Source organism: Achroia grisella, unplaced genomic scaffold (genome assembly GCF_030625045.1).
Source record: "Achroia grisella isolate CSIRO2021 unplaced genomic scaffold, CSIRO_AGI_Agris_v1 utg918, whole genome shotgun sequence".
In the NCBI taxonomy this organism is placed as follows: domain Eukaryota; kingdom Metazoa; phylum Arthropoda; class Insecta; order Lepidoptera; family Pyralidae; genus Achroia; species Achroia grisella.
Window position 1 is genome coordinate 3,252,174 of NW_026713067.1, and position 27,822 is coordinate 3,279,995.

The 27,822-nt window shown below is 33.2% G+C and overlaps 2 protein-coding genes across 2 annotated transcripts in view; one reads left to right on the top strand and one right to left on the bottom strand.

Moving 5' to 3' along the window:
* LOC131853989 (dynein axonemal heavy chain 1-like) overlaps nt 1-5,997 on the top strand; it is a 73,056-nt gene extending 67,059 nt beyond the window's left edge. The window contains exons 80-86 of the mRNA XM_059205107.1: nt 304-439; nt 1,391-1,526; nt 2,188-2,283; nt 3,302-3,432; nt 4,064-4,245; nt 4,874-5,003; nt 5,757-5,997. Coding sequence (XP_059061090.1) covers nt 304-439; nt 1,391-1,526; nt 2,188-2,283; nt 3,302-3,432; nt 4,064-4,245; nt 4,874-5,003; nt 5,757-5,971 — 1,026 coding nt within the window. The 3' untranslated portion in view covers nt 5,972-5,997. The remainder of the gene's footprint in view (nt 1-303; nt 440-1,390; nt 1,527-2,187; nt 2,284-3,301; nt 3,433-4,063; nt 4,246-4,873; nt 5,004-5,756) is intronic.
* A 16,868-nt stretch (nt 5,998-22,865) lies between these two features.
* LOC131853952 (allatostatin-A) overlaps nt 22,866-27,822 on the bottom strand; it is a 77,793-nt gene continuing 72,836 nt past the window's right edge. The window contains exons 3-4 of the mRNA XM_059205041.1: nt 25,195-25,322; nt 22,866-23,523 (exon numbers count right to left, since the gene is read on the bottom strand). Of these exons, the coding sequence (XP_059061024.1) occupies nt 23,213-23,523; nt 25,195-25,322 (439 nt within the window). The 3' untranslated portion in view covers nt 22,866-23,212. The remainder of the gene's footprint in view (nt 23,524-25,194; nt 25,323-27,822) is intronic.

Below are 27,822 nucleotides of genomic sequence, written 5' to 3' on the forward strand. Positions count from 1 at the left end.
GATCGATCACCTTCCGATCAATCCCCCTCTGGTCCATTCACCTCCGATCGATCCCGACCCCCTTTAAACGGGGATCGAAAATTTCAATATATTAATTTCAATAAAAAATATAGCCTATGTGCTATTCTTATGCCTAAGCTATATTACTGGAAAGTTTCATCAAAATCCGTTTAGTACAAACACAAACTTTCGCAATTATAATATTATTAAGATGTAAGAGGTTTATGGTCTTTTATGGTCTTTAAGAGCGAACATAGTATGTAAAGTAATAACATAGTAACAAAAGTTGTACAATGTTACTAGCTATCGCCATCGACCAATATAGAGGATTACACGAAGTACATCCGCACGTTGCCTCTGAACGACGACCCCTCGCTGTTCGGTTTGCACAGTAACGCCAACATCAGCTACGCTATGTCGGAGACCAACGCCAATATTAGTGAGTTTATAGTTTGTAATGAAGCACAAAGAGCAAGAGGAAAGGTAAAAAAAGAGATGAGAGAGAGAGAGAGAGCAAGAGGAAATATTGCTTAAAAAAAGAGAACACCAAGTTAGAGATAGATAGGAAAAGAAGAATGAATGAGAGTGAGTAAGCATGTAAGATTAAGAGATGGGAAGAGTCTGTAAGTGGTTTGTTTTAAGAGAGACATGTTGCGATAAATGTTCAAAATTAATCCGTTGAGTAGAATAGAAAAATACTTATTTAACTGCACTTAACAATCTACAATATTCTTACTAGACTAAATTACCTACCATATTGTATGCAGTTGTGGGATTTGTATATTTTTTTGACATAATACAATAAGCTTTCTGATTTTTTATTGTTGTTTGTTGTTGTTTAATACTCGTGAAGTATCTATGTATCTCTTGACCTTATCGATTATAATTTACAATTTTTTATATTATAAATGTATTTGCGCTTGGTCTTACCATCTTGGTCATCTGGTGAAAAATAATGACGATACCTAGGATGCAGCGCATTTACCCAGAAGAAATCTCTTCACCATAGACTTGAAGAGTAAGTAGTCGTAAACGAAATTACGACGCGAACAGCTTAGTGCGAATATATAGGATTTCCACATCGTACGGATGAAGTCCTAGTGTTTATCAGGTATCTAGTACCCATAACGTAAAGTTGGACGAGATAGCGCTGTGTAAATTGTCCTGGGTTATTATTATCCAAGAGGATGTACAAATAATTGTTGAATTTTAGAAGAATGGCAATGGATTACATAAATAATACGTAAATTTGCAAGTTGTTATTGCTTTAATATATATATTTTTTGTCATTATTAAAGTATCATATTTTGTGTATATTTTATGAGCATAGTGGGAAGCTGTAAGGCGCGCTAAGTTTTTACGACAATAAATAAATAATGACTTTATACAGATACGTTACGCAACCTGCAGCCGAAAGAAGTGAGCGGAGAAGGCGGCCTCACAGCTGAGGAGATGACGGAACGCGCTGCCAAGGAAATCCTGGAGGTCATGCCTCCCATACTCGACCAGAAGTATATAGCGACCACGTGAGATATCTGCCATGGTTTTTCGTATATGAAACTACCTAGTCTATAGTTCAAAAATCGTATAAAATCATTTGTCTTGACTGATAATCAATGCATACCGAAAACTAGCAGTTTTTGATATGCGCTGATAATCGGCCGCATTAATTACTTACTGGTGAGCTATACTTTTAGGTGAGCTGCAAGCACGTTTGTCCTCCTTGCTATGAATAATAGTTATATGTATATTCTATAAAAATTACACACTTAATTTATATTATTTTGTTTAATTACGCTACGATTAGCATGTGTGAGACCACAAATATTCAGTGCAGAAACCTGACTACCGCTACGATCTTCTCTATTAGTGATCAAATACCGATCGTTATCGGATTATCAGGCATTATCAGGCAATGAATAGATGCAAGGCTAGTTGACTGTTCGGTGACTAGACTACGATGTAGTGGTCTCACACATGCTAATACTAGCGTAATTTAACAAAATAATGTTAGTAATGAAATGGAATTCCTCCTCAAATTAATGTCTGTTTCTATAAAATATATGTGAATTATATTATTAAATAGACAGTAGTTTTTACTGCAAGGTTTAATTTGGTATCATCGTTTAAAATAAATGCCCAAGGAGGACATTGTAAAATGTGATCAGTTAATGTGTTTGTGCGTAGGTATCCGGTATCGTACAAGGAGTCGTTGAATACCGTGCTCATACAAGAAGCGATACGTTACAATAGACTGCTGCACGTCATTAACAATTCCCTCAGGTGAAGTTCACATTTTTAATACTGTAATCATACTATAATAATATTGGCGGGTGGAAGATGGCGTAAGTGATCTAACGGACTAACACACCGCGTAACTTCCGATGGTCCGGGTTAGATTCCTCGCACAAACATTTGTATTCATAAGTATATTTGCTTGTTGTTTTAAAATATATGTTGTGTGTATTTACAAAAGAAAATTATATCTGTATACTATGTATTTATGTCGGTTCTATGTAAGCTTTGCTAACTTAAATTGGGACTAGATGGCGCTGTGTGAATTGTCCTGAGATGTTATTTCTTCACTAATTGCTAATACTAATCCCCTGCTTAATATATTCAATTATTTGTTTATTTAATACATATTGCTGTCCTTATATAAGATTATTTGCAAGTTACATTGCTACGCTTAAGTTAGATGCATAGCTTCGCTTACATCTGTAAAAGTATTTGCTGTATAATAAGTTATTTAAAATTTATTTACGTATGTGTTTATTTTTGGTTGCTTTTCTGTTTATTACTAGCTACTCGCCCCGGCTTCGCCCGGGTGTACATATATTATACATATAAACCTGCCTCTTGAATCATTCTATCTATTAAAATAAACTGCTTCAAAATCTGTTGTGTAATTTTAAATATTTAAACATACATAGGGACAGGACATCGACAGCGACTTTATTTTATACTATGTAATGATTATAAGTACAGGCATACTGTATGTCGATTCATAAACAATAACAGCAACTTGTATCTGTAACAGTTAATATAATATCCAATATTGTATATCCAATAAGATTTTTGTTATGGATGATTATGGAATGACGCAACTGCCAGTACTAGCGATTTACACTGTCGGGGCATCAGTGGAGGATGATAATACGGGCATTTCCAAATAAAAGCTTTATTCATACAAAATAATTAAATACATTTCTAAATAAATAGTTAAAGATGTATACTGTTTTTCATTGAACTTCGTAAAAACCCTGATATTATATGAAAACTCCGTTATTTTCTCCAATAGGGATCTGCTGAAGGCACTAAAGGGTCTTGTAGTAATGTCCGAAGCCTTGGAAAGTATGGCGGCCAGTTTAGCACGCAATGCCGTGCCCGTAATGTGGAGTTCGAAAGCGTATCCTTCTCTAAAACCACTTGGTTAGTAAAAGTACAAGCGTTTTTTTTATAGCAGGAGGGACAAACGCGCTTGAGTAAGTGATTACTACCACCCATGAGCACCGGCAAAACCAACACAATTGTAAGCACAGTGCATTGCCGGCTTTTTAAGAAGGAGTAAGCTCTTTTCTTGAAGGTTTCAATATCGTATCATTTCGGAAATACCATTGCTGGAAAGTGATTCCACAATGTGGTTGTGCGAGACAAAAAGTTTCTGGAAGAACACACGTTGGAAGACAGTCATTCTTCCAGATGATCAGGACTTTATTTTATTACTTAATGGATTTATATGATTTTGTTTAATTCCGCTATCTTTAGCATGTGTGAGACCACAAATATTCAGTGCAGAAACCTGACCACCGCTACTGGAAGAGTGATGGCCTTCTCTATTAGTGATCAAATTCTGACCGTTGTCAGATCTACACCCGTATTGCGACGCGTGTCATCAGCCATTGGAATTGAGATGATATAGTTTGGAAGCCCAGTATAGTTTGGCGACTAGACTACGACGTAGTAGACTCCTATGCTAACAGTTGCGGAATTAAACAAAATAATATTATAACGAATTAGTCATACATGGACAATATTCTTGAACTTGATTAAACTGCAACAGCCGCATGGGTGAAGGATCTGTGCCTACGGGTCCAGTTCATGCAGCAGTGGGCAGACGGTGGCATACCAAAGGTGTTCTGGATCTCCGGGTTCTACTTCCCACAGGCGTTCCTGACAGGGGCGCTGCAGAATTATGCCAGAAAACACGTGATCGCTATAGATACAGTATCCTATGCGTTTGAGGTTAATTATCTTTTTAAGTTGATATACACATGGAAACAGTAAATATTAATATTTCCTAATTTCATTACTAGAGGAATATCGTACAAGGTTGTCTATACAGACCCATGACGGCCTCCGTAGTCTACCGATTTGGTACCGCCTTACTTGCGATGGTCCCAGGTTGAATTCCTCGCACGATAAAAATATTTGTATTCATGACTACGGTTGTTTATATTGGTTTGGGTGTTTTGTATGTATGATATGTATGTATTTACCAAAAAATACATTCGGTAAACATTCAACAAATGCGAAAAAATAAGACTTAATACGAGCAAAAATAATACTACACGTAACACAATACAATGTAAAAAACCACTAATATAATGGGAAAAAATGCCTTATGGTGTTAAGTCTGCCATATGTACTTATATATTTGTGCATTAAGGTTTTAATACGATATTAATTTTACAAAATAAATATATTAATTTCAGAGCAATATTGTAGCACAAAACAACAGAAGAACAAATAAAATAAGTAATTGTATCAGTTGTCTAGCATCCATAATACAGGCTTTGCTTAGCTTGGGACTAGATGGCGCTGTGCGAATTGTCGTGATATATTATTATTATTATTATAATGTGTGGTTCAGGCATTGCCGGGTATACCAGCTAAGAAGCCCGACGACGGCTGTTGCGTGCGCGGATTGTTCCTGGAGGGCGCTCGGTGGAATATGGGCGACATGGCGCTCGAAGAGAGTCGTCCTAAAGAACTGCACACAGGTTATATGCAGACGTTTAAAACTACATATTTATATGGCTGGTCGAAAACAATAAAAATCCGAAAGTTTTGAATTAATTTTTTTTTAAATAAAGTTAAGAGAAAGATAAAAATAAAGGTTTTATCTTTTGTCTTCGCTTCGTCTATATTCATCAGTCAATTGTATTCCAACTTAATAAACCTCCATAACTATTAACAGAAATAATAAAAATATACGTAAATTATTCGAATATGGGTACATGAATTAAATGGTAATAAATTATATTATTTTTGTAATATTGTTAATTAATTAATAAAAAGAAAGAAAGAAAAGAAAAATATATACAACATTTTACAAAAATTATAACAAATTATTTTAAAAATACAGCTGCGACCAAATTGGTTACCACTCAGCTTTGTGTCTGGGCTGTAATGCCCAAACGCTGATTTCCAGTGGAACCTTGTAATACATATACTTAAATATATATTTGAAAAAAATATTGAATATAGAAAACCTCTCGGAACAAACTGTTGTTCAACACTTTTTTTTGTATGTATGTATGTATTTATATGGTTCAAACTTGTTCTTGAGTACGAATATATAAATATATAATTAATCATGTTATATTTTATATAATACAAGAATATAGTTATATATTTCCTTGTATGAGACATATAAACAAAAATCTGTTGCATGGTTAAAAAAAAAGTGTAAATACTTCAGGTGAATACGGCGACTTTGATGAATGATTTATAGATTGTTAAATTTCTAACAGAGATGGCGATAATATACATGAAACCCGAACAAAACCACAAACTACAACAAGGTTTGTACGAGTGTCCCGTGTACAAGACTCTGCTGAGAGCGGGTACGCTATCTACCACGGGACACTCGACCAATTACGTAATGACCATAGAGCTGACCACGCACAAGCCGCAGTCGCACTGGATCAAACGTGGCGTCGCGCTGTTTTGTGCATTAGACTATTAAAATTTATCTATCTATGGATAGTGAATTATTTAATTGTGTTACATAATTATGTATTAGTTATTTGTGAAATTGAAGTTACAATAAAGTTTTGTTGTAGGAAAAAATATTTATTTCCACTCTTACACTGTTACAAGTGTCCGGCAACAAAAGTTTTTTAAAAGTCAGTGTACATAATAGTCATATTTATTGATTATATTTTAAAACTAGCTATTCAGTCAGTCGAATCAGTACAATCAGTCAAAAATCTAAGAAGATTTATACAAACTTTTATATATTTTATCCTCTTAGGGATGGAATTCATCAAAATCCTTTCTTAGGAGATGCCTAAGTCATAGTAGCTTTATGCATACAAAGTCTCAGCCTTATCGGTTTAAAATTGACAAAGTTTCATACAAACTTTCATCCCCTATTTTATCCCCTTGGGGGTAGAATTAGTCAAAATGTTACTAAAATTCTTAGCGGATGCCTACGTTATAACATCTACCTACATGCCAAATTTCAGCCCGATCCGTCTAGTGATTTGGGCTGTGCGTTGATAGATCACTATGCCCGAAACTAAAATCCGGAACCACTTTAAAATATATATATATATATATATATAATTTTTTTTTTCTTTATCTTGGTTCAATTCTGGATTGGTCTATGATCTTTAGAAAGATAATCAATTTAACAAGCCTCTTCAATTTTACCAATCTTTGAAATATACATTTAAATTTTCATGCAAAGCCATTTAGGAAGACTTACGTGACAAACAGACACACACACATAAAGATTACGCTATAGTCTTTTTAATGACTACCTATATCTTGCTTTACATCTGCATTGTTCTATAGATGGGATGATAATAAAATTGTAAATATTTCTAACAACTATATGTCAAGATTGTCCCCGTTTCTGTAATAAACAACATATTTGTAAAATAATGGATCACTTGGAGGTTATAGTAATGTCATATTGGTATTTTATGGCGCAAGTTTTTTGACATTCTCATTGAATGGTTCCCTACCATTCCTCTCGGGAGACATCAAGTAAGTATTACAGTTGTATTTCATTCGCAATTGACGGTTATTGTTATTTACCGCTGTGCAAGATTAGTTTTGCGTTTAAATGTATGTATGGGAAATAAAAATACGAATAAAATATAACTACTGAAATCTTCGGTTAAAAACTATTAGAAATCTTTATATAATACTAGCTTTTGCCTGCGGCTTCGTTCGCGTTCATTTATTCCTTTATTCCACCCGAATTTATTAAAATACTTTCTTAGGGGATGCCTACGTCATAGTAGCTTTATGCATGCAAAGTCTCAGCCCGATCGGATTGACAAAGTTTCATACCAACTTTCATCCCCTATTTTATCCCCTTGGGGGTAGAATTAATCAAAATCCTTTCTTAGCGAATGCCTACGTTATAACATCTACCTGCATGCCAAATTTCAGCCCAATCCGTCCAGTGATTTGGGTTGTGCGATGATCTATCACTATGCCAGTCACCTTTGAATTATATATATTTAGATATGGCATTTTTCGTAGCATAAGAGGCAAACGAACTTGCAGCTCATGTGATGGTAATCTCTTACCATCATGCTAATCTCTTACCATCACAACACCAGGGAAGTCCATAGTCGATCTTTTAAAAAGAAATGCAAGATTAGTTTTGCATTTAAATGTATGCTTGAGAAATAAAAATATAAATAAAATATACCTATTGGAATTTTAGGTTAAAAAGTACAATAAATCTTTATTATATGGCTTTTTGTAGCATAAGGGACAAACGTGGCGCTCTTATGTATATAGTCTACGGTTGCCATTTTTTATCGTGTGAAATTAGAGAGTTATAACTATTCTGTTCCATTTCTTATTTATATCTCTGTATATATTTCCCTAACTTGATATTGGCTAAATGCGAAGGCAAAGCCGAAGTTGGAAGAGAAAAGAAAAACATCTTAGTTTAATGTACTAATAGCGCATGAGGTACTACGGTCTTCAAGTCCAGTTATCTTAAAAATAATGTCAGGCCAATTCAACAGCGCCATCTAGACCCAAGTTAAGTTAGCTAAAGCTTGTGTTATGGGTACTAGATAACTGATACACATACGTAGATATATAGTTTTCGTAAATACATACATATACATATAATACATAGAAACCACTCACGTATATAAATAATCATACTCGTGAATACAAATGTTTGTAAGATGTTCCGAGGAATCGAACCCGCGACCATCGGAAATAAGGCAGTGAGCAATATCGCTAGACCATCGAAGCCGTCAAAAATAATATTAAAGCCCTCTGAAACGAACTTGAATTAGTCGCAATTCACAGAACTCTGAAAAAAAAATACTGTATGCGTTTTTTTTAAGTTGCAGCTCCGCTTCAATTGCAGTAAATTCCAGTTCACAAGTAGATTAGTGAGAATGTCGCAACCCGGACGTTTTACAGTTGTGTCTCGCCAGAAATTAACTTAGCGTCCCTTGCAGAACTGTAGCCGCTGCTCGGTATATTTTATTTTTGCCGCCTACTTATCTCGCCATTCATTTATAAGTTAGTATCTAAATATTAGTTACGGATTGAACGGTTTATTATAAAAAATAAACACTTGATTTTACTTTATTAATTTAATTGAGTAATCAATGAGCATAACTTTACAATTTTGTATACTTCTATAACCTTTCTATACTTCTATTACTAAACACGAAGACAGCAATGAACTAATAACAGTGTTGGAATTACATGATTTGAAAATTAACCACTTTATTACTATATTCTCTTATAATTATATTTATTTAAAGCACAAAATAACAGGGATTTAAGAAGTTTATTTTTATTATGTATATATAAGGCCATTCATACAAATTCACACAAAATGATTAAAAATGTAATTCTGAACACATTTAATTTCTATGTTTATTATCGTATGCCTAATCCTTGTTAATATGTAGTTACTCAGAACAACATTAATTTAAAAGAGCAACACGCAAGTTTCTTGCTCATTCTTCTTGTGATGAGTCTGCGTTCCGAATGAGTCCTGAAGAAATATGACTATTCAAGAGTCCTTATATTAACTTTTTTTGAATAAAGATTATTTATTTTTCTACTCTCCATTAGCCTGCCTCGTTAACTATATAATATACTACCTCAATTTACACACCGCCATCTAGTACTATGAAGAACTTGTGTAATGGGTACTATACAACTGATAAAAATACATAGTTACATTTGTTTGTAAATACATTATATATATATGAAAAACCCAGACGGATACAAACAATTATACATATGAATACAAATGTTTGCAACCTGCGAGGGATCGAATCCGAGACTACGGAGGTTAGGCTGTATGTATAGGTATGTAACCCCTAGATCACCGAGGTCGTCATTGGAGATTCAAGTGTGGACTACGAATGTAATGATTCGAGAAAAGGTCAACGGTTTCACCAACAATTACTTCGAAGTAACACTTCGTGACTTCCCATTAATAAAATTCATTCGACGTTGCTTACATACTCGCAGTAAGTATAAGGGATTTGTATTTGTACTTACAAATACATAAAGCTGATAAAAAGTTGTTTGTTTGAACTCCATAAGATCTAGAACAATAGATCTCTTTATTCTTCCTCTCACAGAAAATACAGTTACATACAATTATGTATAAAATGATATCAAAAAAACAATAAACAAGACAAAAAGGTAACAATGGGCGGCCTTATCGCTAACAAGTTATCTCTTCCAGGCAACCTTAAGACGGATAACCTTACGATTTACTAGTCGAAAAAAATTTTGATTAAGTAATAACCCTGGACAATTAACACAGCGCCACCTAGTCCCACGGTAAAGAGAGTTTGTGTTATGGGTACTAGACAACTGATATAAATACTTTGAATGTTTTTTTCTAAAATAAATAATATACATAGAAAACACCCAGACGAATACAAACAATCATACTAATAATTAACTAGTAACTAACTATAATATATTGCTATGATTTTTATAAACCGAGCAAAAAGAAAAATCGGAATGAACGGTAGACAAATAAGATGTAAAAGAGTGGGCGGGGTTGCAATGTACAAGGGCGCCACCGTTTTTTAAATCAAATTACGGTATACATCTAGTAGATATGAAAATAAATTCTAACTACATTGTGATACGAGAATCACAATGTAGTTACCGTACTCCTCAGAAACAACTTGACCGATTTTTATGAAATTTTAATATGTGAAAGAATTTAATCCAGTATTTTTAAAATTAATTTTGAAAGAAACGAGTTTTTTTTACTTATGCGTTTCCATTTCGAGGACTAAGATATTATGCCTTATCCTTGTTCATCTGTAGGTAATATACACAAATAAGATTATATTTTTTCTCTTTATAGTAGCAGTTTAAAGAAATACTTTGGAGACGACCTTGGATGGTGTTATTCAGTTATTCCGACAAGGCATTTTTCATATCTTAATAATGTTACAAATGGGAAAGTTTGTGAGTATGGATGCTTGTTATTTTTTCACGCAAAAACTACTGAACGGATTTTGATGAAACTCTACAGTCATATAGCTTATAAATCAGAATAACACATAGGCTAAAAATTCGTGTGGGTGATTCCGCAGGCATAGCTAGTTCATAAAAATCAATTCATATAATAAGTTTACAATTCTCGCCCTATTTAGTATAAAGTCTAAAATTAACTAAAATACAATACAATAAGGTTAGTGAAATCATTAATAGGTCTCTCGAGTATAATTTCCGTGCCTAATTATTTAGGCACAGAAATTATTGTTATTATTAATAAAATATAAGTTGACATTTTGTATTTTATATTTCCGACTAAATTCATTTTATTGCCCTAGAGATCACTTTCTATATCTCTGTTCATGTGAAATAAGGTATTTTTACAAGAACAGAATGATGTTGGCTGAATTGAAAATGTTACCTGCTTCTAGACTAAATAAATTATTTAAAAGAGCAACACACAAGTTTCTTGCTTGTTCTTCTTGTGATGAGACAGCATTCCGAATGAGCGGTAGATTAAAAAAAATGTTATGACTATTCAAAAGTGCTTCAATGTAAGTTTATTTGAATAAATGATTTTCTATTCTATTCTATTCTACTATATATTAAAATTCTTGTGTCACAGTGTGTGCAACAAATCACCTCCGAAAAGAGTTAATAGATTTTTATGAAATTTTGTATGCATATTCAGTAGGTCTGATAAGTTTACTCAGTCAGGTATAGATCTGAGAATTCAATATTCTCAGACCATACCATATGATATACCATAGACGATTTCACACCCTAAGAGATATGGTTTAACTATTTTTTTTTGTTTAGATTACGTTTAGCAAACATCACAATAAGAACGAGTAAAAGAACTTTCGTGTTCCTGTTTTAAATAAATGTTGTTCAGCATTACATATTTAAAATTTTGTGTGAATACGAAGTGACAAATCAATGAAGTCGGTCAATTCGCTTATCATGGTTAAAAATTAGTAGAAATTAAAGACGTAAGCTTCCAGGAGACCGCATAGAGGTCCCTTATGGCACGAGTCCCAATACTAACAGTCTTAACCTCTATTACATATATACCACACATATGAAGAAAACACTTTCTTTCTCGAAGTTGGCTAGCTGTGTCACTGACTCCTCCCATAATATGTTTAAGGCTAGGTTAAAAGAACAAAAAAGATTTATTTTCAATGCTGTACTGTTTTTTTTGCTAGAAATGTATAAATCAAGTGAAAAAGCTACTGAGGGAGAACAATTAATTTAAACAGCCCACGGAGACGCTCAGGTCGTTAATTCATTATGAATGAACGAATAGAATTAACATAATTTTATTTAAAAAAAGATCGCGTCGTTGCTAAATGTTTTACTACTCTTAAACAGACCGCAAAGGTCCCGAGTTCGAAACTATTATACTAAAAAAACTTCAATCACCTCGTTCTTTTTGTGAAGTCTTTCTGAATTAGTGGTAGAATAAAAAAATAAATGACTATAATATATTAAAAGTGCTGATATTAAGTTTATTAGAGAAGTAGAAATATTCTTTATTCAAAGAAACTTTTCTGTCTGTTTGTTTTGCTTTCACGCTAAAACTACTGAACTTATTTAAATGAAATTTGGTATACAGATAGTCTAGACCCTGAGAATGGACATAAGCTTCTTTTTTAAGCCAAGAAAGGATTGTAAGGGGCTAAAAGGGGAGATGAATGTATGGATAATCATCATTTTTAACGTTAGAAGCTTGAAACTTAAATTTTAAGCTGCTGATTACATATAAATAAATATAAGTTTGTAAAAATGTTACCCTTAAGGGTTAAAATTAAATGAAAAGGGAATAAAAGTTTTTATGGAAATTCGTAAGTTTTGAATCTTTTTTCAATTGGCTTTTTGGGGCTAGTTTATTGAATATTTGTTCAAGATCCATCCGTCCGTCCGTACATACATCAATAATCCACGCGGACGAAGTCGCGGGCACAGCAAGTGTGTACTAAACGTGAAAGTTTCAGAATATAAGACTTTGTGCAAAGTATAGCTCGATAGAAATGCGTACATAATCGTGCTAATATCGGATATATTCCGTTTTTCCATTCTCAATGTTCTATAAAACAACAAACACTAATTAACTTTATAATGAGGGCGTTTGTATTAAATTCAGCATTTGTTCACGTGAAATATGACGCGGCTATTGTTATTAGTAATGAATACCCATTATATTTATAAGGACTTGCGTACTTGTGAATGTAGGTAATGGATATTTTAATTGAAAATTATATAGTTGATTTGCATACGGCTTGGCTGAAATAATGATTTTAACATTTATCTCTTTTTTTATTGAACAAGCTGAAAGTTTGCTTCATGCAAAATAACAGATATCTATATATACGAGGGTATTGGTGGACTGGTGGTTAACACATCGTTTAAATTCGATGGTCACGACTTCGATAACTCGCACGGTGTAAACAATTGTTCTCATGAGTGTGATTGTTTGTATCGGTTTGGATGTTTTCTATGTATTTACGAAAAAAAAAAAACTAAGTATTTATATCAGTTGTCTAGTACTCATAACACAAGCTCTACTTACCATGAGATAAGTTGGCGCTATGTTAATTGTCCAGGGCTATTTATTTATATATATAAATAGAATACCGACTTCAGTTTGTTTGTCAGTGTTATTAGAATTTAACGAAATACTCCATAATCCGAATTTTGCGGATATATGTTGTCGATTCGAAATAAATATTATAAATATTATTCACATAAGGTTTCGTTCGAGTCTACTGTACTCCTTGACGAAATTATTACTATAGATAATGATAACCGGATGGACGGTCGTAGATCATCCAGGGTGGCATCTAGCCCCAAGCTAAGCATGAATTGTGTTACTATACGACTTCTACGAAATACTTGTAAATACATACATAGATAAAACTTTTATTTTGCGTTAAATGACACAAACCCCATGTACAGTAATAAAAAGAGTAAGATGCAAAGTAAGCACACAACTACGCTGGTTAAAATAACGTGTGAGAACGTAGTGTGTGACATACATAATATACATAATAAACACCAAGATCAATACAAACAATCGTACTCATAAATACAAATGTTTGTCTGGTGCGAGGAATCAAACCTGAGCCCATCGGAAATAAAGCGGTGTGCTAAACCACTAGACCACCGAGGCCGTAAAATATACGGGAACAGGACATATTCACGACTACTCTTACTTTTTACTTACTTTCCACCATTCGCATTCAAGGAAGGTGAGTACTCAACCTCCTTGAATGACTGTAGCATGAAATGAAAACCAGACGATTTTATAGAAAGTTTACTTTACCCCATGTGCTAACCGCCCTGACCTCATGTTCATCTTATCATCTTTCACTGGTACCCGCCAGCATAAACCGCTAGAGTAGCATATTTAATTCATCACCTCAGCCTGGAAGACGTCCACTGCTGGACAAAGGCCTCTCCCAAAGATCTCCACAACAATCGGTCCTGCGCTTTGCGCACATTCAATTACCATCCGTTAAAAAAAAAATAGTTATTCATTTATATATATATATATATTAGTATTACTAAGGATGAATCAAATAGAGTGTGGGACAGACGCCTAAATTGGCCAAATCACAACGCATTGTGTTCGCAGTGCGACGGGAATGATAAATTAAAGACACTATGGAAAAATACATTTATATCAAATCTAGTTCATCCACTAAATAAATATTGCTACGACTCGATATTTTTCTGTCCATTTGTTACCTGAATAGAAAGTATATGTGGGCAGACCTTTGCATTTATAATGATGCTTAATTAATCAGATTTTTTTATAAAAAAAAAAATTAATTTCATCTATATATTCCCACAGTTGAAGATGTAGCTACAGTCAAATTTAAGTACTGTAAAATGATGTTTAATTTTGTTCCTATTTATTTTAATATCTGTTAACAAAATGTACCTAATATTAATAATAGTATATATTTTATAGAATTAGATGTTATTTTGCTGAAGTCCATTTTATTACTTACTGGATTTATATTATTTTATTTATGTCCGTGTATTTGATCATCAATTGACGACCTCGGTGGTCTAGCGGTTTAGCACACCGCTTTACGTCCGATGGTCGCGGATTCGATTCCTCGCACGGCACAAACATTTGTATTCGTGAGTATAATTGTTTGTATCGGTCTGGGTGTTTTATAATATGTATGTATTTATATAATATGTATGTATTTACGAAAAAAAAAAAATTATCTATGTATCTGTATCAGTTATCTAGTACCCATAACACAAGCTTTAGCTAGCTTAACTTGGGACTAGATGGCACTGTGTGAATTGTCCTGAGATTATTATTATTATTATTATTATAATAGAGAAGGTTGTAATGCTTCCAGTAGTGGTAGTCAAATTGCCGTATCCGTCGGGCAGGAGTTGTCCTTCAGCCGCTCCATAAGTCCTTCCGCGGGTTTGGAGTGCCATCTGCACTCGCCCCATAACGTTCGGTGAAGCTGTAAAGGCCAGCTACGGCCAACAGCATTAGAGTAGTCCGAAAAAAAAAAGTCAAATTTCCGCACTGAATATTTGTGATCTCACACATGCTAATTAAACGGTATTTAAAAGGTACTTAAACGGTAGCGTAATTTAACAATATAATATAAATTTATTAAGTGATTATTCATAGTCTTATTGCAGTTCTATATTACTTTCTGTTTACTATACTTTATTATTATTTAGCCTTATCTAGCGTATATTGTATTCATATAATTTAGCTTCTAGAAATACATTGTGTTGGATTACGATAGAGTTTTCTACCAATTCTAGAAAAATGCTTATTCTGCTGTATGTGCTAATAAATAAATAAACAAAGTAGATAAATTCTTTATTCATCAATTAAAAACATATAAACAAGTCTGTAGGTGAATGAAAACATTGTAACCATCAAATAAATCTTTCTTAAAGCATTTGGTACGCACTAAGTGTGTTGTGGAAGCTGCGTAAACAGAGATAGTGAAGTACGTAGTAATATCCATAATTTCGTTGCATTAAAGGACTATTATGACTTACATTATTACAGAATTAGATAGATTTATTATTTGTAGATGTATCCTATATTTGGTGTATATTTACAAGCTGACCCAATTTCATGCGAGTAGGTATAACATATTTCTTTATAAAACCATAGGAATAAAAGAAACACTAATAAGTGAAAATTGTACATTTCGGATTGACTCATGATACATAATTCAAGAGATACAATTATAGACTTTAAAATACTAGATACCTCCTAGGAATAAAGGAAACACTAATAAGGAAAAGAATATTTTTGCCTAATTGAAAAAAATATTTGCATTCTGCACTCCTTCGCAATATAAACTAGAAGTTTGCGAAATTTCATTCTCGTCCGTTCGCGCATTTTTGTAAAAAGCGGTTACAAAGTTTTACTTCACGTATTAATGAATCTATTGTACTATTATGTTCCTGTAATTGCATACTTATACGCAATGCAATGTAGTAAGTATATGAGAAATCTTTGCAGATGAACTGTGTACGATATTTCATCCCCACATCCGTGGGTAGGTACAATAGAAAAAAATAACGGCTACGTCAGCATAACTAGAAAGCATCATATATCACGGAGGGAAGAATGTATTCTTACAGATTTACTGTCAAGGAATTTGCCGTGTTCCATACTGACACGTGGGGAGGATATATATCCTCGAGGTTATAATCTAATATCTGTAGTTGGAGGCGTCGACTTCAATGTTATAGTGAATGCAATTTTCAATTTGTCCATTTTCAGCAGGTCTTGTTAGATAGCGAACTGTTTAAGACAAATTATTCTAGAAATCTTACCATTATTATAATATTATTAGCTGTGTCCGTTTAATATTTTTAGCCTATGTGTTATTCTGATATATAAGCTATACTAATGTAAAGTTTCATTAAAATCCGTTCGGTACTTTTTGCGTGAGAGTAACAAACATCCATCCATATTAACGAACTTTCGCATTTATAATATTAACTAGCTATGTCTGCGGTTTCACCTGCGTTAAATTTCAATAAAAAAATATAGCCTATATGTCATTTTGATGTATAAGTTATATTACTGTAAAGTTTCATCAAAATCCGTTCAGTACTTTTTGCGGGAAAGAGTAACACACATTCAAGCTCACAAACATTTCGCTATCTAAAAAGTGATCTAAAAATCTAAAAACCCACTGAAAAATTGACAAATTAACGCAGAAATTTGTGAGTGTGGATGATGAAAGTGGATATGGATGTTTATTACTTTTACTTACGGTAATTGGAACGGCAAATGCTGACGGCCCAGAAGCGTAGTGAGGAAGATGGTATGGAGGGTCCCACGAGCGTCAGATAACTTATATATCCATATAGGTCAGTTAACAATATTTAGTATAGGTATAAAAAACGTGTAAGTAATGCATTGCAATTGTGCAACTATACACAGAGCACCTCTGGTTGTCTGTTTTTGTGTGTATATTGTTTGCTCCACAAGAAAACTCTGCAGATTTTGCCAAACTGAAAAGGAAAGGCCACTACACATTCTATGTGGTTGTAGCCCACTAATGCATAAAGGAAATATATCTCTATTGGAAAGTTTACACTCTATCCTGAGGAGATAAAAGCCATCGCTCCTAACAATTTATGTAGATCGCACTGATAAAGGTCCAAGCACCTGACAATAGCCCAAACAGCCAATAAAAAAATGTTTCAAAAGCAAATCACTGATTTTCAGATATTGGCCAGGGACATGCCACGGATATAATGTCCATGGTGCTGTTCATGTACCACCTGTGGTATAGGCGACAGCATCTGTCCCACATTTTGTCTGCTATTCTATCTACATAAAAAAATCTGTGGCCACACCAGAGTCCTAATCTTAAAGGTTTTCCTTGTATTTTGGATGAGAAGTAAACAATTCATGCTGTTTATTTATGCGCTCCTTGAGTTCACCTCATCGCTTCTAATACCAGATTATCTTTATGGAATTGTGCCTTTTTACGAAGTAATGCGATTCTTCTTACCCTGTGAGCCATTAAAAAAAATTATACTAAGTGGATTTCGATTAGTACCATTTTTTTGCGTGGGATTAATTTTTTAACCGCAGAGGCAAAAAAAGATTGTTTCTAATTTTTATATTTTTTTTACAAATCACGTTACATTGTCATTATAACAATAATTCACTAATAATTTGGAGTAATTTATAGCTAGCTACTCGCCCCGGCTTCGCACGGGTGTACATGTATTATATATACAAAAACCTTCCTCTTGAATCACTCTATCTATTTAAAACAACAGCTTCAATATCCGTTGTGTAGTTTTAAAGATTTAAGCGTCCGTCCGTTCAGGACAGATAGCGCCAGCGACTTTGTTTTATACTATGTAATAATAATAAATAATGAATACTTGAATTTTGTACTAAATATCGCTTTAAACAGTCAGGTAAATTCAAGTAAATCGACCCTCAAATTTATTGGGGTTGTGCCAAGTACATTAATATATCTATGTATTATGTATTAAACCCATTTAAATTAATGCAGTTTATAAACCCTTGAAAATGTAGAGCAATTTAAATATACATACGCCATTAGGTCCGTAACAATTTGAAAGCCAAATTAATCTAATAAAAAAGTTATGGCCACAGCTACCTACCTATATATATTATACCTTAATAAAATTTTAGGTTATTGTTTACTGTTTATGTAGGGGTAGCAACTAAATAAATAATCTGCCGGTCCAGCACTTTTTGTTTTACAACCATATTGTGAAATCACTTCCTAGCAATGGTATTTCCGAACCGATACGATATTGAAACTTTCAGGAAAAGAGCTTACTCCTTCTTAAAAGGCTGTCAACGCAATTGCGATTTCCGTGGTGTTGCGGGTGCTCATGGGCGGCGGTAATCACTTACGATCAGGTGCAGCTCGGTTGTCTCTTGTCTTATAAAAACAAATGTTTGTACTTGCAACTGGACAGGTTTTCTCGTTTAGAATCAACAATTGACTTGTAAAAGAGGAAATAGAAAAACTTTCTCGCTGAGTTCTGAACGATTTTTTAAGATTACTTTTGCTGCGCAGTGCTTACCTTATTAATGTATACTTTTATGCGAACTAAAGAAATAGAAATAATATTTATTCAAAGAAACTTAATATAAGCACTTTTAATAAGTCACATTTTTTAAAATTCTACCGCTCATTCGGAACGCAGACTCATCACAAGATGAATGAGTAAGAAACTTGCAAAGTAAAAAAAAAGAGTCACACCTCTTTTAAATAAATATTGTTCTAAAGTAAATAAACATTAACATGGATTAGGCATACGACAATCAACATAGAAACCGCTACGCACTCAATCTTTCTTCAATTAGGTCATATTGCCAGCGCTTTTTTAAATTTTAAATTAGATTTTTTCTACAACATTATTATTCATAAGTATGATTGTTAGTATCGGTCTAGTGTTCTCTGTATATATCTTGTATCTATTTACAAAAAAGGAATATTTAAGTATTTTTATCAGTTGTCTAGTACCCATAACACAAGTTCTGCTTACCGTGGGACTAGTTGGCGCTGTGTTAATTGTTCAGGATTATTTATTATTATTATTATTAAATTTATTTTTATCATAATACCTATACTTTATTTTAATTAGTCAGGAGACAACATAATGCCTATTATTAGGGTAAATTATAATTATCCACATTTTATTTTATTGGTATAATAAATATTAATCTATTATTTGTTATATTATTACTATAGTATATATAATTTCAGAAGAATTAGTTTTGAAAGCCGGAATGACCGGTCCTTCTTTAACAATTTCATTTGTACCTTTACTAAATTGATATGTTCTATATAATTCCCTTATCGGCGAAGTTCAGGTGTTATTTAGTAAAACCGTATTTAAATGTTTATGTCTTAATTAATTTTAGGTAAAACTATTTACCCTGTATAGACCAAGGAAGGAATGGAAAGTTGCTAGGGACATGATGAAGTGCGAAATCTCTCAGGAGGATTTCCAGAATATGGTGGACAAAATGGCGGAGAAAAATAAGGAAAGCTGACTCCACCGCCATATGGGATGTATAGCTAGGAAGAAAGAGAGAGAGAGAGGTTGAGGGAAGGTAATAGTAATAGTTAGGGATGAGACTAGTGGCCCTATGTCTATCTATGTTTGGACGACCTCTCACGCGTTTACTCTGGACGCTATCGTTGTTTTTTTTTCTGGTGTTTTCGTAAAAATGTACTTAACCTGACTGATCTTATGTTCATCAATCTCCATCTTCTTCATCCATCGTTTCTTGGAGAGAGGAGAATTCAATAGCTTTTGCTTGCTCTTCTTGTAAAACTATAAACAGCGTCAGTTGTGAGTCATAACTTACAGTGAGTGACCACATACTAAGTTTTCTAATGGATGATAATGGAATGGTGCACCCGCCTGCACTAACGGTTTACGCTGGCGGAACACTAGTAGAGGCGGATAAGATGAATATGAGATCAAGTCAGTTAGCCCATCGTGGTCAATTAACTAGAATTTATGACTATGGTTTCCAAGGGATCCACGTGAAGTTGAACCTGCAGATGAATCAGATGATTAGATCTGATTCATCTGCAGATCAAATCAGGTCAGGTCAGTTAGCTCATCTTGGCAAATTAACGGGAAATTATGACGATAGTTTCCACGGGGAGCCACGTGGCGGTCAACTTAACATAGTACATTGCTACCAATGAGCTCATTTGTACCTGCGTATTCCAACAATCCGCTTCCCTCTACTTTGTCTTAGTTATATAGATAACAATAAAGATCCTTAGCTATTTTTTTTCCAATAGCTGCTAATAGTATTACGTTGACAATTTTGATAGTGTGTTAAAAAATTCGTGAGTGCACGTGTGAAGATGGGACACTACTATTCGGGACACGTCACGCGGGACAATCGAATCGTCTACAAGAGTGTCGAGTATGGAATACCTTAACAAATTTATTGTGTTTACGACACGTAGCATTAGGACCGTAGTAATGAAGAGTAGAAAGAACCCATTTCTGTTAATTGTGGACGGGAATTTGGAAATTTCCGTGTTTGTTGTTTGAAAACGTTGTGTATTTATTGATTTACAACTTATTCATAGAAAATATAAGCTGCTAATAAATAAACTTTACAAAAAGGTGGTAATCGTTTTTTATAATAATAGAATATCATGTAATATCGCAGGACAATTTCCACAACGCCGTTTAGTAAGTAGAGCTTATGTTATGGGTACTACACAAGTGATATAATTAGGCCGATAGTTTTTTTCTGTAAATATATAATATGAATAAAAAACACTCAGACTGACACAAACAATCATATTCATGAATACAAGTGTTTGTACCGTGTGAGGAATAATCGTTGCCTATATACATGAACATCACGTTATCATGTGATGTCCGTGATATCACTCATCTTATCCCGTAGAACACAGCTGATGTAGCAAGCTGCTTGGCGGCTGAAATAGGCGAGACTGAGGTTCATACGTAGACAACCGAAGTTGTTGTTTTTTGAAGTTGTAAATGGTGTTTACCGACTACACTAATTACAACTTCAAAAAAGTTATCAATTCGGCTGTATTTTTTTTTACATACATTTATTTCATTCTACATGAACGATATTAATAATTCTCATTTGAAGGTTGATTCTGCTGCAGTCTCATATAAATTTAATTATAATTGAATCAGTATTTTTTATATATATTGGATAATGCGATTGTACAGTATTTTGATCTAGTTAAGCTTACTGTAACTATTACAGAGGTTTGTCACTTTCGTTCTACTAGAGACAATAGTTGGTTAGAAAAGGTCTATAGCTAAAACAGGATTGCAAGACTTTAACGGTTTTATGTTAAAGGGGATTCATTTCCAACCGGTTTCATTCACCAGTGGGAAGTTATTATTTCCAAAGGATAGAATTGGTTTAACAGAGAGAGTGTCTAAAGTAGTCTACTGTCCGCCGTCTAGCCTATTACTGTCACCGATGCTTGATATATAGGTTATCTTTCGATTTAAAAGTTGATATTGCAGTGAAAATTCAGGGTACGGGGATATCTTAGTTCTCAAAAACAAGCCGAATTGCTTTAATTCAATAGCCGTGCATGTGAAAACACCACGGATAGCTCACTATCATGTAACACCTATAATATTTTTCATGTGTTGCAATTCCAGAGGACAGATGACATTCCATATACTGTATTTCACTGCCTTATCTCACCTTTACATAGAAACGTCTTACATGGCAAGCAACTTACGCAAAGGATATTGTAACAGTTGTCTCGATAACATTTCATAAAAATTCGGCTGTTCATTCGGACAGGGATAAAAAAAACAAATGGTAAAATTCAATGATGCAATTTCTCTATGATTTGTATATTTTAATTTGATCTGTAAGGTACAGATTGGTTATATTTAAAACAACACATTTTAAGTATTAAACAAACTTATATTTAATTGTTTTATATCAAATAGAGTAGAGTTGCGATACGTACAATGTTTTGAGATCGTAATGACTAGAATAAGTTCAGTTGGTAACAATTCCGATTTTTGGGGCCCACAATTTGATATTACATTTGTATATATATATATCTATGTATATGAGTACAATTACAGATGTTCTCTATATTGTATTGTAAGTTTAAATTAGTTTAACAATTTAGTTTATAATGGAAATTAATAAGTAATATATATATACATGTTACAGAAAATATATAAAATATTTGTTGATAGTAAGAATATTTTTGTTTATCCATTTAATAAAATACGGTATGTGGCCGTGTAACCGTGGCCATGTACCATTATATTATTCTAACAGGGGACTGATGTATTTATTTGTTTAATTATTATATATATAAATAAATAATAAATTAATCTAAATATGCACTATTTAATATTTAATGTATTTTGTTAATTTAAAAACTCACAGACTATATACGACATGTTATAATAAAATTTATTTTGTTTTATTTACGTGAAGCATAAATTACACATTGCCACTCGATCCGTAATCGCAACCCCATAATTTTAAATACAATCTTTAAATGTTTACTATCTAGTTATTCTTTATTAACTTTTACATAAATAACTACAATTTTTTAACAATAATAATTTACATAATTTAAAATAAACAACAATAGCGTTAAATATAACTGTCCGAAGACTACGTTCGAAGCTAATTATGATCCTAGAATTAATAAAGTATATATTATTAAATTAAAATGATAATAACTATTAAAAAACACATAATGTACGTTAATTTAATCGAAATATTTCATAAAAATATGTGTTGTGTCAGTTAATATTTATTAATTACTTAAAATTACTTAAGTTATGTAAAATAATTGAATGAATTTGTCCAGTCCAAGATTTATGTAAGTATATAGTATTTATAATTATTTATCTATATGAAAAAATACGTGGAAGCGTAAAGAAATTGTGGATATGCGTATATATTGAGTTATTTCCTATTAAATCTTGTGAAAATAGGCTGGCATTTTCACAAAATATATAAAAAATAACTCTTCAATTTTAACATTAATTACTTAAAATAATCGCCAAGGAGATTTAGTAGACACTTTACGAAATCTAGCACCGTTAACTATGCAAACAATAAACCTATCTACTCGAAATGATTTTAGAAAAACGAAGATAAAACATCCCACGTAAATTTCCATATTGAAATTGTTAAACTAAAAATGTTAATAATTTAAACATCAACATAGTTATCACTGTCGTCGTTGGAAGTATCCTCTGCTGATCGTTTGCCGAGGCCGAAATTGAAGCGGTGCAGGTCCCTTTCGCGTTTGCCAAGGCCGAAATTGAATTTGCTGCTCAACCGTTTGCCAAGGCCGAAGTTGTAACTTCTCGCCCGTTTGCCCAAGCCGAAACTGTACATAGGGAGACGTTTGCCGAGGCCGAAATCGTACATGCGTGCCCGTTTTTCCTCGGACAAGTCGTTATCAGCATTCCGTTTACCGAGGCCGAAGCTGTAGGGCCGAGCGCGCTTCTCTTCATATACTGTGAACAAAATAATGAAGTCTGAAGAACAAAACAATAGACCGGGATGTATATACTCTGTGATATCTATATTTGACGACCTGGGTAGATTAGCGGTTAAGTACATCGCCTTAATTCGGATGATCCTGGTTTCGATTCCTCGCATGGTATAAACATTTGTATTCATGAGTATGATTCTTTGTATCTATCGTCTGAGTGTTTCCTTTTGTATGTAAAACAAAACAAATATGTCTAAGTATTTATAACTTACCGTGGGACTACAAAATTCATAAAGGCAAAGTCGGAACATACCACATAGTGTATTGTAGGCTAGTAAAATTAAAAGAACGAATTATTTAACACCTGCGAATCATCATATAACAGGATACTTCTAAAGTCCCTCAGGGAAGGTCTCATTTGAAGTAATTTATGCATCGATAAAAGAGCCTTTAATAAAAATATTTGCCAAAGTGAGTTAATAATGAATTTCAATAGAGGTTTTACATTTTTATATGGAACTCTTTGAGAATATTGAATAGCGTTCCACAAATGCAGATTCGAAATATTATTTCTCTCCGTTAAATTGGTTTTTATGCTACGGAAATGTTACGATTGACAATTTTTAAATTTATGAATGTTTTCTCTTAATAGTATATAGAAGTATACTATAAATACATATATAATACTTTCTTAATTAAAAAATAATTTAAACACTTAATTCCTGGAAGAAATTGCTATTTAGCGATAAGGCCGCCAATTGTGACCTCTATATTGCAATTATGTTTTTTTTTTTTAATATTTGTTATACATTAAGGGTTTTTTATTTCCTTCCATTTCAATTCCTTAGAAATAATGTTTTTTTAAATGTAATGAAAAATTAGAAATGTTATTATCTGAATAAGTGACTGTATGGACATAAAAACTGTGTATTGTATAGGCACAGAACACGCAAATGCAGTGTTGGGCGACCCTTGTGTTAACTTATATCCAGCCTGAAGTCAGATCCAGCATTAGGTAAGAATTCTTAAATTGGCAGATCAGTTTCAGAGATTATCTTCTATATACAGATTTGTAAATTTCTAATGTATTTTGTTATCCTCTTTTCGTCTCGAATTTGGGTCATTATGAGTGTAAAGCCAATATTACTACAGTTGAAACTGAAGTACTAAATTAAGTAAATACTAGGCATTAGCTGCGACTTCGTCTGCTTTTATTGAGACAAAAGAAAGCCTACGTTCTCGTGATACAATCTATGCGTTCAGCCTTTTTGTTGTGGAAAGATAACAAATATATAGTAAAATAATATTTAGTATTTACATATATTTTTTATAACCCTGGACAAATCATAGAGCGCCATCTCGTCCCAAGCTAACCAGAGCTTGTGTTGTGATACTAAACAACTTATAGAAATGTTTAAATACATACTTTTTCTAAATAAGTGTTTAAGTATACAGAAAATAATTCAAACAATCATATTCATCATCATCATCAGTCCACTGCCTATCCACTGCTGGATAGGCCTTTCTCAAAGCACGCCACTGGTATAACAATTATATTAACGAATACAAATGTTTGTACCGTGCAAGGATTCAAACCCAGGACCATAGGAAGTAAGGCGGAGTGCCAACCCACTAGACCACCGGGGTCCTCAATTTATAATATTACTAAGGTCCTATAGTGTTATCTACTCACCTGATGCATCATCATACTGGTCCAGGAACGCTGCCAAATCAGCTTGGTCCACATCATTGGTGAATTGTTCGGGCATCTGTTCTTCGTCTACGGATCGCTTTCCCAGTCCGAAAGAGTAAGGCCTGGACCTGTTGAATATATTTTAAATATTAGTAACTATCTGGTGATCTGGACATTTTGGTTTGCGTTTAGCTTATTTATAGTTTTTTTTATGGATGATAATGGAATTGTGCACCCGCCTGCGCTGACGGTTTACGCTGGTGCACCAGTGGAGGATGAAATGATGATCATGAGTTCAGGTCAGTTAGCCTATTGTCATCAAGAATTTATTACGCTGGTTTCCAGGGGGAAACGCGTGGAGGTGAACCTGACATGGTACATTGCTGGCAATAATCATCATCATTTCTCCCTTGCTCATTTAGAGTTACTTTCTTTTATGTATAATATATTCATATATCATCATCTGCTTCTTCCTTATCCCATTTATTTGTGGTCGGCGTTATATGTTTTTCTCTTCCATTCATGCCTGTTCGCATCGCAGTCATCTCGTTATCTACTCCCTTTCTTACCATATCATCTTTCACACAGTCCATCTATCTCTTTTTTGGCCTTCCTCAGCCTTTATAACTATCCACATTCATATATAACACCTAACATGAAAATTTTTAATTAGCACCCAATCAAATGATCCAACCAACGATTTACATGTCTTTACCTTTTACATATGTCGTTAAAATATACATTTTAACATTAAATAATGAATGTATATATACTGCATCAACCGATTACGTCATAGCAAAATCCGCCCCAACGCAGATTTGTTTATTCCGGTACAACTGTATAATATTTCTAAATTGATTTTAACGATGCTTTCAGCTTTTAAAAGCTAATACCACGCCCACAATGATGTTGACAATTAAATAGTGAATTTGTTACGTTGACACATTTTTTTACGGCGCGGGTGGCAATCCATCATGCAGCCCACCTGATGGCAGGCGTCCGAATATTAACTATATATGTAAAGTAGTGATATGAGAGTTTTGAGTTACAGAATATAGTTTGTTGTACAGGTGTAATGGTTTTGATTATATTTTTTTTCGACAGCCTCGGTGATATAGTAATCCCATCAAAAACATAAATGTGAAATGATAGCCGAGTTTAATATTATGATATATACCTTGATTGTTGACTTCTACGACAAAAGAGATGAGATCTAAATGGGTGCCAAGTTCAATGGTCTGTCCTGAAATGTATTTATAACAATGTAAAGTATCATTTCTTCTTATAACTTAGGATAATATACTGTAGCCTAAGGTCTAACTTGGCCAGTTCTCATATACCAATTATTACTTTCGATTGCTAGTTACTATTAATATTAAAATAGGAACCGACAAGTAACATGTTTAGAACTTGCGAAGGCTACAGTATATTTCGTATATGAAAACTAGCCAAGTTAGACCTTAGGCTACAGTATATTATCCTAAGTTATAAGAAGAAATGATATTTTATATTGTTATAAATACATTTCAGGACAGATCATTGAACTTGGCACCCATTTAGATCTCATCTCTTTTGTCGTAGAAGTCAACAATCAAGGTATATATCATAATATTAAACTCGGCTATCATTTCACATTTATGTTTTTGATGGGATATCATTACTTTTTGTACATAAATTATATGAGGTACTTATTTATAACTAAATTAATACCAAATTATTTTTGATAAATTACTGTATATTCGTATATTTACGGGGTATAATTGTCTTTTTTTGTGTTATTTTCTATATTTTCTTGTAACTTTTAAATGTTCAAGTGCATTGCCAATTCAGTATCAGGAATTTTTGGGCAAATCGGGGCGGTATAACGTCCACAGATGGTTGTACTCTACAATAGAGCTCTCGTGACTTGGATCAAAATTGTTAAGACGTACTCCATCTAAGGTTTTAACTCTGAAGAGTCCAACGTAAACCTGCCCTTTATTAAATATAGAGGAGGCTATGTTGAGAAGAGGACTGCCAAAACTAAGGCCTTGTGATTTGTGGATAGTAATAGCATATGTTAAGCAAATACGGAATTGTTCTCTATCAACATATACATTATTTAATATCTGAAACTTGGTATTGACACATTATAGTTCGTAAAGACGATTATGTAACAAATTGACTGTTATCTATTGAATTCTCAAGAAAACAACTTGTTACCAATAAGTTCTCATTCTCGAGTTAACTGTACATTCCTACTTATAACTATACTAAAATTGTTATTAATTTTTGGTTTAAACTATTGTCTATACCATACGTATTTACTAAAATAATGTAATAATAATATAATCACAAATATATAAGTATAATTTAAGAAAGCTATAAATTTCGTAGCATAAATCGCAACCTTATAGGTTAGATATCCAGAAACAAAACATTGAGTTTTATCGCACCGCTCCCACACGGCGCCGCCGCGGCGCCCTATACCGAAATGTCTATTATTTAATAATTATTTATAAAAATAATGATTTTACACTATCGATGTGCGCTAAATATTGAAACAATAATTAATACCAAATCTCAGTTAATAACGTAATAAATACGAAATTCCACTATACTCCTAGTTATAAGTACGAGTATATTTTA